This window comes from Sinohyriopsis cumingii, chromosome 4 (assembly GCF_028554795.1).
Source record: "Sinohyriopsis cumingii isolate HCF-2022 chromosome 4, ASM2855479v2, whole genome shotgun sequence".
In the NCBI taxonomy this organism is placed as follows: domain Eukaryota; kingdom Metazoa; phylum Mollusca; class Bivalvia; order Unionida; family Unionidae; genus Sinohyriopsis; species Sinohyriopsis cumingii.
In genome coordinates this window covers 75,383,839-75,397,628 of record NC_142964.1, presented here as the reverse complement: position 1 = coordinate 75,397,628, position 13,790 = coordinate 75,383,839, and the positions used below count along the sequence as shown (strand labels likewise).

General features: G+C 32.6%; 1 protein-coding gene across 2 annotated transcripts in view; it reads left to right on the top strand.

Annotated features, from left to right (window-relative positions):
* The window catches only part of LOC149801474 (protein FAM227B-like), a 55,912-nt gene extending 45,663 nt beyond the window's left edge, over window positions 1–10,249 (top strand). For both annotated transcript variants that reach the window (XM_089955623.1, XM_089955622.1), the window contains 4 exons: window positions 1,616–1,770; window positions 2,759–2,836; window positions 7,856–8,006; window positions 9,266–10,249. In XM_089955623.1, the coding sequence (XP_089811749.1) occupies window positions 1,616–1,770; window positions 2,759–2,836; window positions 7,856–8,006; window positions 9,266–9,358 (477 nt within the window). In that variant the 3' untranslated portion in view covers window positions 9,359–10,249. The remainder of the gene's footprint in view (window positions 1–1,615; window positions 1,771–2,758; window positions 2,837–7,855; window positions 8,007–9,265) is intronic.
* Window positions 10,250–13,790: the final 3,541 nt, after the last annotated feature.

Genomic DNA, 13,790 nt, shown 5'->3' with positions numbered 1-13,790 from the left:
GAACCACCTTCTACATTATTTTACATTTTTAAGCACTTTTCATTCTAAGAAATTTTATATATATATATATATATATATATATATATATATATATATATATATATATATATATATATATATATATATCTGTGGTATATAACTATCAGTTCATATTTTCAAAAAATATATATTTCATTTCAGTTTTTTAGATTTTGGAAAAGAAATAATTTTTGGAGTTGGGGAAATAAATATTTATGCCTCCAAATATCATTTTCCCTTGGAAGCAAGGGGTCAAAATTTCACATGCCTGGCAGATTTTAACTTTTGTATTTTCTGTTAATCTGGCTTATAAGGCAACTCCAAATGCAAGCACCCTGGACCTAAAATCTGCCATTACATAATGTGTCAGCAGATCAGGATCTATGTTGTTTGTTCTACTGATTACTCCTATCAAACTGTATGGGCCCAGATCTGCCAGCAAATTATGCGATTGCAGATCTGGGTCTGTGCTGTTTATAGTGTATTCAATTTATAAGAAAGTATATATGGTAGTAGGAACAACATCAGAGTTAAGATTATCATGAGATTATTTATGTCATTATTTATGTCAAGGATTAATGATGTGAATTGAGTAGTAATTCTTCTAATTTGGCTCCATCTGTATAAACCATCACAACTTGCGTATTTATTCTGCCTAAAAGGACCACTCTTCAAAAAGTACAATATAAATATAAATTTGAACTTGTTTTAATAAAGGATGGTCATTAAGTATAATAATATTTAAATATTATTCCTACACAAGGCTTTAGAAAGAAAATCTTATGTGAGGACTAAATTGTGTGTTGATTGAATATGCAAATTAAAATGTTTATGTGGGCAGGGTCTGATTATTGCTTGTACTTTATTTTAGCAGTGAAGAAAATTTAGCAGTTTCCTTGTCTCAGACTGAAATTGCAAAAGTAAATCTGTCTAAGTTTTTTGTTTGCTAAAATGTATCTGGCCAAATATTGTAACATTTTGTGAACCTTGAAGATAGGAATGCAATGAACAGTCCTCCATTTCATCCACTGAGATTGCTTCAGAAGTCTCCTTTCTAAGGATGCTTGGAACAAAAATCACTCAACAAATGCTATATACTGAATACAAGGTAACTATTTACTATATATACTCGCTTATAAGTCCAATTACAATCAACATTGCAAATGATGCGAATGATAATGCATTGGCAGATCAGTGTCTATGTCTGCTCTACTGATTTCTCTTAATAATCTGAATGGATACAGATCTGCCAGTGCATGATGAAGCAGAGTGGCTTGTTATCAAAAGACAAAATATTATTGCCGGATTTGTTCTTTTTGTTTCTGAATGTTAAAGAAGTTATTCTGACCTGTCCTAAGCAGAGAGTTGCATAGTCAAGAATTATTCAACAGATGCTGAAAAGATGATCTTTTCTTTGGGGTAGACATTACTAATAGTTTGTTCCCACAAAAAAGCACAGCTCCTCAACATATCTGCAGTCTCAATAACATGCCAGGTTTAAAACCCAGCTCATTAGAGAAAATTCATACATTTTAGATCAGGAGAGATATCCCACTAAATGGTATATAACAGCAAATATGAGTTTATTTTATCACAGTCCCACCAGATTGGACCTGGTCCTGAATATGAGAGAGTGAAATTCAACACAGCAGGACGAAGTCCCCTGATCTCACACTACCTTCATATGAGACAGCTGAGAGATTACCACCAGCCAGGACAGAAAGTCAGGAGGACTGAGATTGTAAAACTTCCATATCCTTTATATCTTATTCTGTTCTCACTGTATTGTGTATGTGGGGGTACAGTAATCAAATGACCATTACAGTTGTCTATATTCAGATCATTGCTGGTGGTCTGTGCAAGACCTAAAATAATATGGTAAGTTGGAATTTTTAAAAAAAACTTTTATGGTGCTTTTAATTCTGTCACATTGGCAGATTAAAGCACAAATATCAAAATACAGTGGTTTGAACAGAAAAATAATAAAGTTCAACACAGCAAACTTTCAATACAGTCTGTATAGCCCTGGAGCCAGCTGGCATTTGCAACCAGTCCTGTTGTATCTTACATGGGAGTAAAAACAACTTTCATCTAACATCGGGTTAAATGTTGAGAAATGTTTATTTGATGTTTCCCACAATATACTTGTCCATGATTTAAACAACTGAAGGCAGAAATCTCTCTTTTCGCAAAATTTAACTAACAGAAATTGTTTAATAACAGCAGCTCTATGGTAAAATGATAAATCTAAAATTGTTTATATAAGTTATTGGCATAGATTTTTGTTTTCTTTATGTAAAAGATAATTTTCCTTGTTTGTACCCAGTTACTAAGTATACCAGCACACAAGTGTCAAAATTACAGAGACTAATTTGCATAAGAGCTCAAAAGTGCACATTAAAGATAACAGCAACCTGATCTAAAACTACACTTAACCTGGTTTGCACTTGGAAAAGTATCTTGCAAGAATGCTTGGGGCATGGGGGTGTGAGGCTGTGCTCATAGCATTATGAAATATGAGTAAAGATAGATGTTAGTCTACATTTGGAAAAGAAATAATAATGAAACAATTCTCTTTAAAAATAATTTCTACCCATGCATAAATCGAAAGAAATATTTGTTGTCCAGGCTAAACAGATCTCAAAGTCTCTATTTATTTTGTGTGCTGTTATTATTTTACTGTGTTATTTCTCTTTGCTCCTGTGCCAACACATATTTTAGTTTCCTTGACTAAACTCACTCTACCAGGACCAACATACAGACAGCTAATTCAGAACACACTGGCCATGTCGGATGCTCTTAACAAGGAATATCAAAAGTATGTGACAATTTGTCAGCCTCGTTGTATGTCTGTCTGTCTTTCAATCTTGATGTCTAACTCTTTGTATAGATTTTAATATATTGATATAGCAGGAATTCCCCTTACCTGTCTTTCTTTGTTGATAGCTGGTTAATTACATTATTTATGTCAGTAGATTGATTTTTTTTACGTTGAGAAGTCAAACTAATTTTGGTAAACAGTGATTCACAGTTCATACTTACAAACTCTAATTAGGCAATTACTAAAACTCCAGGTTTGACTTGGAACAATTCCAGTACATATCTTAAACAACATATATATCTGTGGTAAAAAGTCACATTTTAAACTCATTTTTAAGTTTTGAAGCTGTCTGTGCTAGAGTTTTTGTATGGAATTTTGTTTTCCAACAATGAAGTGAGAGATGTACATCTGTATTTAAATTGTTTTCATCTGTTGAGCTAAAACTCGAGCTTTGAGACTTTTGACATCTGTGTCTGTGATTTATTTCCTGACATACAGACATGATGTCTCTAGCAGAAACAAAACTGTAATTATAGTTGTGTACCCTTATACAAAATTCATATGGTCTTAAAATATAAAGCTAAAGTTATGTTTGCCACTAGGCAGCCATTCATGCAATCATACCAATGACAATTAAAATGTAGTGATTGGTTTGGGAAGATTTTACTTTTGAATTGCAGTTGAGACTTTTTTCTTTAAAAACTCTAGTCTGATCTGGCAGCTTGAAAATATGTTTAAAATGATTGGTGCATAAAGTTTAGTTTTCTCTCTACCAGTATTATCAAATTTTTCATTAATTGTGAACCAGAATATATTCAGTCAAACTTTTATAGACTTATAAATTGGAAACTACTTTAAGGATGAATATTTTTTTTATAGATTGTTTGGACAGAATTATAATGTTTAGTTATTTAGGACATATGAAAGCAATTATGTAATTAAAGCAATTATCTGGGCCTGTCAGCTTCCTTATGTAAATGCCAATGAGTGAGTACCTTGGATTGCTTTTTAACTGCTGCTTTGCATTGTGCCTTACCCATTTCAGTTATTATTGATATTTGTATTTGCAAACCATAAGGCAGAGGATATGATGTTGTGATATTTTTTGTCTGCCTTTATGTTTGTCCATCTGTTCTCTATTCTTTTTCTGAACAATAACTCAAGTTATCCACAATCTGCCATTACCAAACTTTGTACATGGCTTGCATTTCGGGTAAGGAAGAAGCCTGTCAGTTTTGGAGAGAAAAGGTTCAATACCAGGGTCACATTAACTGAAAGAAGAAACATAGTTTCAACACATTAGCATTAGTTATACATAACAAACATAGGTTAATTTTCAATGACTTGCACTTAGGGTAAGAAAAAGCAAAATAATCAAATGTCAGGGTCACTGTAACTTTAAGATTTTCCCCCCGACATAATAACAATAATTCTTCATCAAAGACCAGTACCAAACATTGTGGATGGCCATGCACTTGATGTAAGAAAGAAGCCTATCAGTTTTGGGTTGAAAATGTCAAAGGTCAAGGTCATATTGACTGAAAGTAGAGAAATGGTTTCCACACAATAACTTAAGTTCTGTTTCACAGACATGGATTAATGCTTGTAGCAAGGTAGAAGCCTATTGGTTTTGGAATCAAAAACATCAAAGGTCAAGATCATTGTGGCTGAAAATTAACAGTGACTTCTGCACAAGAAATTCAATTCTTGACCATATACTTGCAACAAAGTTTGTGGATGGCTTACATGATGAGTTAGAAAAAATCCCATGGGACATGAGGTTAAGAGATTCAAGGTGACAATCACTGTGACTGACAGAAGAAATATGTTTTTTTTATATCAGGATCAGATGGTCCAAAGTCAGAGTTATTGTGACTTAAGGAAAAATGGGTTTTGCAAAATAGCCTTTGTTCCAGAGTAAGTTCATTGACCAAACTTTGTGACTAACCTGCACATATTTCCATAAAGAAACCAATAGCTTTTGGTGTCTAAAGGTTAAAAATCATGGTCATGGTAAGTCAAATGAGAAAACAATTGATTCTGCCCAGACGTTTTCTTCAAGACCACATACCTTAACCAATGGCTTACAGATAAAGGGTCATGGTCATTGAGACCAACAGTTCCCAACAAGTACCTACATAAAGGGCTATTAAGCACAGGGTGGACATATTGTGCTGTTAATGATTCTCGTGTTACCGTATTTCATGTAATTTTTCATACATGAAAAAATAATTATTAATTTCAGTGTACAAAAAATTATATGTAAAATAAATAATTACCATTTGTTGGTATTGACCATGTAAGAAAAATAAAGGGATCATACCTGAACAAGTCTTTTAATGGAACACATGCTACTCGACAACTTAACCATACAAACGTACAAAGTAAACATATATTTTCTGTCTCATTCTGCTCTCAGTTCAAGAATCTAATTACAATAAAAATAAAAGCACTCAAAAAGATTTTTGTTGTTATTAGTGAATGAGAGAGAGAGGATTATGTCTCATTGTGCAAGCTTGTCTGAATTTAGAGCATATGTAGCTGCTATGTTGTGCAATGTTGGCAGAATGATTAAGATGGTTTGAACATGTATTAGTTATGGGTATTATTTATTGGTAAATTGTACGCAATGATACGAGTCCACATTGTTAAGAAATTAAGTGCAACTTATATTTTTACAGCAACAATAATCTGATTATCAAATTTTAATAAAAAATTAAGAACATAAAATCACGTTTTAGTTAATGCACGTGAGCACACACATGTGTATGTGTGTGTGTGAGAGAGAGAGAGAGATGAAACCAAATTTTGTCAGTGTACAAGACCATATTTATTCAGGGTGGTTTTTATGTGTAGCTTTTGCATAAAGAAAAAAGACTATTTTCAGTTACCTGACGATTGTGATAATCCTCATGTATTATGACCCTACTATATTCCTTTATCAATGAACACTGCTAAATCAACAATTCTTTCTTGTATTAATTACGATGTACATTGTCACAACAACCACATGACTATGCAGTGTTATTTACATGGTAATTAAACATGCTTAGCACTTTGGTTATCCAACTGAAATCAGATTGAGGGCAAGAATGGACAGAAGAGGTCAAATCAGTGAGGCAGTTGGGAAATGAGGTTCTCTTTAGGGAAATAAAAATCTGTCAATGTGCTATTGAAGCAGTTGTCCATACAGCAGTAGTTATAAGGACAAGCGATCATATGCTTACTTGTTATTCGAACTCACCAATAAAGATAATAGTGGGGTATATCAGAATAGATTTGCAATAAAATGTTAATTATATCCAAGTCAAAACACAAAAAGCACTTAAAAGATAGTAAATGTATATATAGAGATTGATTTAACGGAGTCCGTGACTTTCAAATATACGATGGAAAATGACAAGGTTTTTATATTTTATGTTTGTATGACTATAATGAAACAATAAGACTAGTTGACCAATGGTCTGTGGTCTTCACTTGAGCATGTACTGAAATGCAATATTTGTTGGATAAGAAAACATCAAAGGGCTTCTGAACTCATTTTAAAATGCATCTGATGTTTTGTTACAGTGACGGAGATAATAAGGAGAACTAATTACCAATAATTCTTAAAGGTTTGGTCTGTGAAGTCCTTTGTCCATTTGTTAATAAACACCAGTAGATATTGTAATGACTATAAGAGAGCTTATGCACATGGGTGCCTGCAGGATTTTTTGCAGGGGGGATCACTCAGTCATGGCTGGGAGAGTTAGTATAGAAAGCAGTCAGAAACTAAAGCTGATATTTACAAAGCATTTTGAAATGAATCTTGTGACATATTTTCAGCTTCATTTGCATGATTAAACTTGGCGGAATGAATATATATATATATATATATATATATATATATATATATATATATATATATATATATATATATATATATATATGTTTGCAGTATGATTTGGGGGGTCACATGACCCCCTCCTTGATATATGCTTTGGGCATCCATTTTTATGCATCAATCAGTGTATTTTCTCACCAATAATTAATTATTAATTTTTGTAACAACAAAATGGCAATATGGTATTTTCAATCATTTTTGCAAATGTAAGTCTTATTAGTAGAAATTTTATGTCCGATAATTTAATGGATTTTTTTCGAAAAAATACAAAGTGATATGTACGAACAATTATGATACATTTAAATAATTATTATTTTGATAACTAGATTGTGTATGAAAAACTAAAGGGTACGAAAAAATACATGAAATATGGTAGTATTGTGAATCAGATATGGAAACCCTATAGGAATGACCTTTTCATCCATCTGTGTTTCCATTCACATTATATATAACAAGCATAATGCAGGAACTATTCAATTTAACTTGCTGTACTTTGCTCTGAATATGGATTTTGCTTCTTCTACTTAAGTTTAGACTGTGCTGTGGGCCTTTTTAATCAACTGGATATTGCTTGTTAGAAACTATTGTACTTATTTTGATGCATTGTGGGAGTTTGATGAACCTGTCACTCGGTAGTTTTACCCACATTATTATCATGCGAGTTTAAGTCTTCACAGTGGATATTTTGATTTCCAGATTTTATGATGATCACTTGTTGAAAAATGTTTTCTGAAACAAAGAACCTGTCTTGAAATATGAAAGTATGCAATAGTGATAGGTGAATTCAGTTAACATCACAGTGGTTGTCTTCACATGAGAGCACTTTTGCAGTGGAAGTCTTGCCATATCAGAGAGGTGTCATGCAATGAGACAAAGAAGAAAGGTTAAAAGAGAAAATGTTGGTGCAGGATAAGATCATTTTTAATAAAGGGATGGAGGGTGTTGTTGCCTCTGTGAAAATGGCTTCAGTATGTTCAAATAATTGTTTACTGATAACAGTTTGAAACTGCAGTTTAGCCCTTGATTCTTCTGACCTTCCCACTCTGTGACAAATATTTTTGAATTTATTTCTTCAAGAGGTAAAACTCTAAATTATGTCAGTTTATCATGATGTATATTTCTTTCTTTCGAAGGATTTGTGAGCAGACTGACCAGGATATTATTGACCTGGAGAAAAGACAGATAAATATCAACAGGGAATTCAATGCTTTGACCAAGGAGCTGGCCTTCACTAAGAATCCAGTGGATTTGAAAATTCTCAGTGACAGAGTCATAGGAATAAAGGTTTGCTAATGTTTTGCCTTTCAAAAGTTGGTGATCACTTTCTGACAGCAATCACATCCTTGTTGTCAATGTTATGATTTTGTGTCAGATTTTTTAATGCTGCACCCATAGAGGGTTAATGTACAGTGACTCCACAGTTTACCATATATACTTGCTTATAAGACAAGTCCAACTGCAAACTGCACATACCCAGATCTACTGTCACATAATGCACTGGCAGATCTGGTTCTGTGCAATTTGTTAAGGGTAATCAGTAGAACAAACAACATGGACCTTAATCTGCAGGTGCATTATGCTGTGGCAGATCAGGATCTTTGATGTCAGTGCAATTTGACTTAACTTATAAATGGGTATATATGGTAATTCTGGGTATAGTGTTATAGATGAAGTTACATAGCACTACAGTTAAACTGTGTAATGAGATCCAGAATCATATCTGTCTTGTATAATGGACCATGATATACATGGGTTCCCTATAGTGAGGCCCATTGGAGATCATAATGCAACTTGTGGGTAAAATATGTTGTTCTGTGAAACCCTTGAAGTTTTGTTTGCATTTTTTTTTTGGATTGCACTTTTACAGAATAAAGAGAGAAATCACTTTTACATAACTAGAAAACTGATTATTTTTTCGGGTCGATGAATATTCATATAAGTTAGACTGCATTCATTAAGAATTTATTTCCTGTGAAATTACCTTGAAAGGTCACACATATTCAGTGCACATGAAATCACTTGTTTTGTGTTTACTGTAACTAATTAAAATTTGGAAAATTTTATTGCTAACTTCTCTCAGGAGCCATAAATGCTGCTGTATAAATTCATAATTGTAGACCAGGCAAGCTACTTAATTTTAGGGAAGTTGAGTTTTTCAAACTGTAGATTAGATGTAATTTAAAAGTGTGCAACATGGCAAGTTATGCAACAGTGGTTCACACTCTTAACTGAAGACCTGCCTGGGATGTCTGCCTTGGTATATTCTTTGCCACTTATCTCCCATTTCCTCTGCATGATATAACCATTTCTGTGCTAAATGTGCCACTTGAAAACCAACAAGAAAAACTTAATTTGTGCTGCTAGATGGTGTAAGTGTACTATGAAATTTATAGATTTGCTCTGTTTGTGAAGATTTTATTTATTAAGAGATCAGGGAATTAAAATACCTAAGTCATGAACACACATTATCTGAGAGATTAATGGTTGAATTCCATTTCACTTATTTTACTTGCTGATTTATATTCTGATATGTTTTTTTATAGGACAGAGATAAGACAGAACCCCAACTGCTGGACCATGATACAGATGATCATATTACAATGGAGATTGAAAAGAACCAGGAAGACCAGTATTAATATAATTGAAATCTTCACTTTGTCCAATACACTTTCATTGAATTATCTTTCTTGTTCTCTGATTTTTATTACATATTGAAGATGATGATTTTGCTGTTTGTTCTATTAATAAATTTACACATATCTATTACAGCATTAGAGACACAGCTTGTTTCCTCAATAACCCTGAAGCTTTTTTCTTACAAATTCTGTATGAAATTAGCGTGTATTTGTGCCATCCAGAGAATCAAAGTTAGCATTTTGTAGTGATTATTCTGTACCAAAGAAGCAACTGGAGTACAATCATTAAAATCTTGTACATTTACAATCATCACTAATGAGCATGTTTTACATCAGACTTGTGGCCTTAACATGAGTATCATGGTCAAAGGTCAGAAGTATCATCTACAATGTAATAATCCTTAATATTGAAACCAAGGCATAAAAACACACATATTTTGCCTAATTTAACAGAATGTGAAACATAACAAAATATATTGCTTGAAGTAATTGAAGGTCATTAACTAAATGTCACATGAATAGAAGGAAATACATTAAAATCTTTCCAAAAGTAAATTATATGTTTTTGCATCAGACCTTCACTTTGGTTGAAAAGATAAATATAGATATCTGTACAAATTAAATGTTTGTTCTTAATGTTTACAGTTTGCACACAATCACTTAAAATAAAGTTTTAAGTGAATTACATGTTTGAAATTTATCTTGTACTTTTTATGATTAAGTCTTTGAAACTACCTTGAGCTGTGATGAAATTATAGTATTTTATGGTAGTGAGTAATATGTGATAGAAAGATACCTTGCAGTGTCCATTTACACATAAAGCTTTACAAAAGTACAACAAATCAGTACTGTTTTTTTCATTAATATTTTAATAAAACATTTCAAATTTGATTTATGAGTTATTCCCTTACATGTCAGTGTTGTCAAATGTTTTGTCAAATTCTTTAGTAAACTGAAATTGTCACACAAAATATTTAAACTGATGTATGATCATACCAAGTAAAACTTATTCAAAACTTATTCATAATCTATGCCCTTTTTTACAATCAAAACTTCTGAAAATGTGAAGTTGTTTGAAATGATTCACATGTGTGGATGTACATGACTATGACATAGTTCCCCCAGTCTGCATAGCTCTATTAAGATTTAGAAATATTCAAAGTTCAGATTTTTACATTTCTTGGGCACACTATCTTTATTATGAAATACTTTGAAACAATATATTAGTATAATATGGTAGTTTGTTATCATAATGTATTCCCTTCTCTCCGTACATATTAGTTTGTAAAAGTGAGTGTTGTATTGTAACAATATGTATTGGTCTGTAAGGATAAGTGTTATTTATCTTTCCATAACATGTAATATTCCCTTAATATTTATTTGTAAATTTACAAGTTGAATTGTAAGAATGAGTATGGCATTTGTATGTATTTGTGTTGGTCTGTTAAAGTAGAGTGTTTGCCTTTTCTCATATGTGCAATTTGTTCATTTCTGCTTGTGTCTGTCCATCCACTTCAGCTTCCATAGAAGACTATATCAGCCTATTATTTTTAATTTGTATAGAAAACTATTGTTACACCCAATGTTACATTTCCATATGAGGCTATACCAGTCCATTATTTTCAATTCCCACAATGCAGTGCCAAATCCATAGTATTAAATGGATGACTATACTATCCAATGTTTTTGTTTTATCCCACAGAAAGCTTTAGTCACATCAGCCATGTTAAAATTTTTCTGGAGGGCTGTAGTGGCACCCATAATATTGAATTTTCATTGATGGATTTATCATCCCCTAATGTTAAAGTTGCATAGATGGTTCTACTGTCCAGCCATGTTGAACCCTCATAGATAGGATTTTTGTAACACTAATTTCCATAGATGGGCATAGTGAAACCTACAGTGCTATACAGTCCCCTTATACTACTTATGTATTTAGAGAACGTTTGTATAGTTAATTCACAAAAGAATCTGCAGCCCAGGGGCCAAGTGGTCTAAAGTGCTCATATTTATTGATCACAGCCATCTCACTGCAGTCTATGTGCGTTTTTCCTTCACCAGTTATACTGGCTGCTATGTATAGCCTATCAAGTGCTGAAAAGTAATGTTAAACCAAGAACAACAAGAGCAAAAAAATCTAGCAGCAGTAAATAAGTTTGTGTGGTTAATGAGAGTTGAAAGTATATCATTAGGTACAAAAAATATTGTGACATATTTGGTAAATATCAATCAGTCAGAAGCGTTCATTTAATTTATATAGATTATTTTTCTATTACTGGTCTCTTTTATGGTATCTATTTTCCTATGGACCCTTTCAGTAATAAGGGCTTTCAGTTCCCTCCCCTGAATGACACAAAATGAGAAGAATAAATTAAAGTAAAACCTACATGGGAATCTAAATGATTGCTAGTGATTGTAGATAAGTGGAACTGAAAATTTTTCCATTTTCATTATTGTTATATAAACAAAGTCATAGTTTTTGTAAGCTAAAGTTGATAATTAAATTCCTTAGACATGACCTGCCAGGAGCTGATTGACAAGGAATTAACAAAAAGGGTTGGTGGGTGTGAGATGTTAATCATGGTGTTTTCTTTTTGATCAGTTAAACTACAATGCCTTTTTCCATATTTTACAAGGCTATCCTTGAGCTATAGCTGTGTAAAGTTACAAATCAAAATAATTTACAATAATTCCAATTTTTCATTAAGAGGACAAATTTAAATCAACAAGTTTTCAGGATATAATTATTATTACATTTTATGAAAGAAACATATTGCTATCCTCAAAACTTTCCGCCTGCATAATTCCTGTATATGGAAGGACCTATTATTTTATATATCCTTTTCTTGGTAAAGTTTGAAAATCGAAGTCAGAAATCCTGGTTGACATTTAAAATTGTCCTTAAAATTAAAAGAAAATTGTGTAAATTAAAGAAACCACATAAACTTTGTTAATGTAAGGAATGTTACCATGTCAGTCATTTACCATATTACATAAAATATATAAAGTAAGTGTTAGTAATCAAGGATAAATAAAAGGTGGTCTTACATTAAAATTGAATAAATCAAAGTCTAACTTTAAAAATGGATTACTTTATACCTAGCAACAAAAAAACCCTGATCCAGTTAACTTTTTATTATCATATATGTTTGTCTAGAGGGACTGTCTGCTGCTGATGATGAATATTTTGGTTTATTCCATCTTTGAGTGATTAAGCGGTTATTGAATAGCACAACTTGGTTGTACAGAGGTCACAGCTGGGCTGTGAAACTCCCTGACAGATTGTTATGAATAATCCTAGAGCAAAGTTTCTTTAGCAGAAACTGAAGGAACCTGGCAAGACTGACCAACAAAGGTTGGGAATACAGCAGCAACTATGTGGACATCACTCAGTGAGTCTAGTTTGAACACTTAATATAGCACTAACTTTAGATTTTAGGATGAATAAACGGAATGAAATGAAGTTTAATAATCTCTGAATAAACAAATTTTTAGTGGCTGGTTCAAGAACCAATTATGAATAGAATATTAAGTGTTTTCCTATTAAAACTTTTTTGCCTAGGTAGTGAGGAATGTCCATTTATTATATATGTTTGGCTCGATTCTCCACTTTTCTAGTTTCACACACTTCAAGCTGAATGGTCAACGGCTATGTCAGCTACTAACTTACCAAAGTTTCAGTTGATATATTGCACGATAGTGCACTGACAGGCATGGATATTGCTGGGAGATATTGATTTTTTTATTCATATTGTGAAGATCTGCTGTTGTTAGAATGTTTTGCAAACCTTTATCTTTTACTAGAGAAAGCATGCAATTTAATTTGGGTGGATGCATTGACCTGATTCACACAGCACGAACAACATCCACATTGTCTTTTTAAAAATTGTACTGTGATTGACAGCTTCTTCTACTTCTTCTTCTTCTTCTTGTTATTTATAGCTTGTGCACACATAACAATGATTCCCCAGGATGTTGTCTGATATTCTCCACTCTAAACCCGACTCTTTTCCAGTCTTGAACCCAAACACTTAGTCCAAAATGTGTCAAAGTTAATAGCGAGTAGTACTCAGTAATGTTAATAGCAAGTAGTATTCCATAATGTTAGTAGCGAGCAGTACTTCATAATGTTAATAGCAAGTAGTACTCCATAATGTTAATAGGAAGCAGTACTCAATATAAAGTTAATAGTGAGTAGCACTCCATAATATACATGCTCCTCTCACATTTTGCCACCTTAAATAAAACAATTACAGATATTATAAGTACTCATTACAAGTCAAGTCCAACTGCAGACAGCATAGACCCTGATCTGTAATCACATAATATACTTTCAGATCAGGTTCTGTTTTGCTTTTTACTGTATTGATTACTCCTAACAAATTGTGTAGACTTAGATCTGCTAGCCCAGTTTGAAGCTGGACTTAACTTG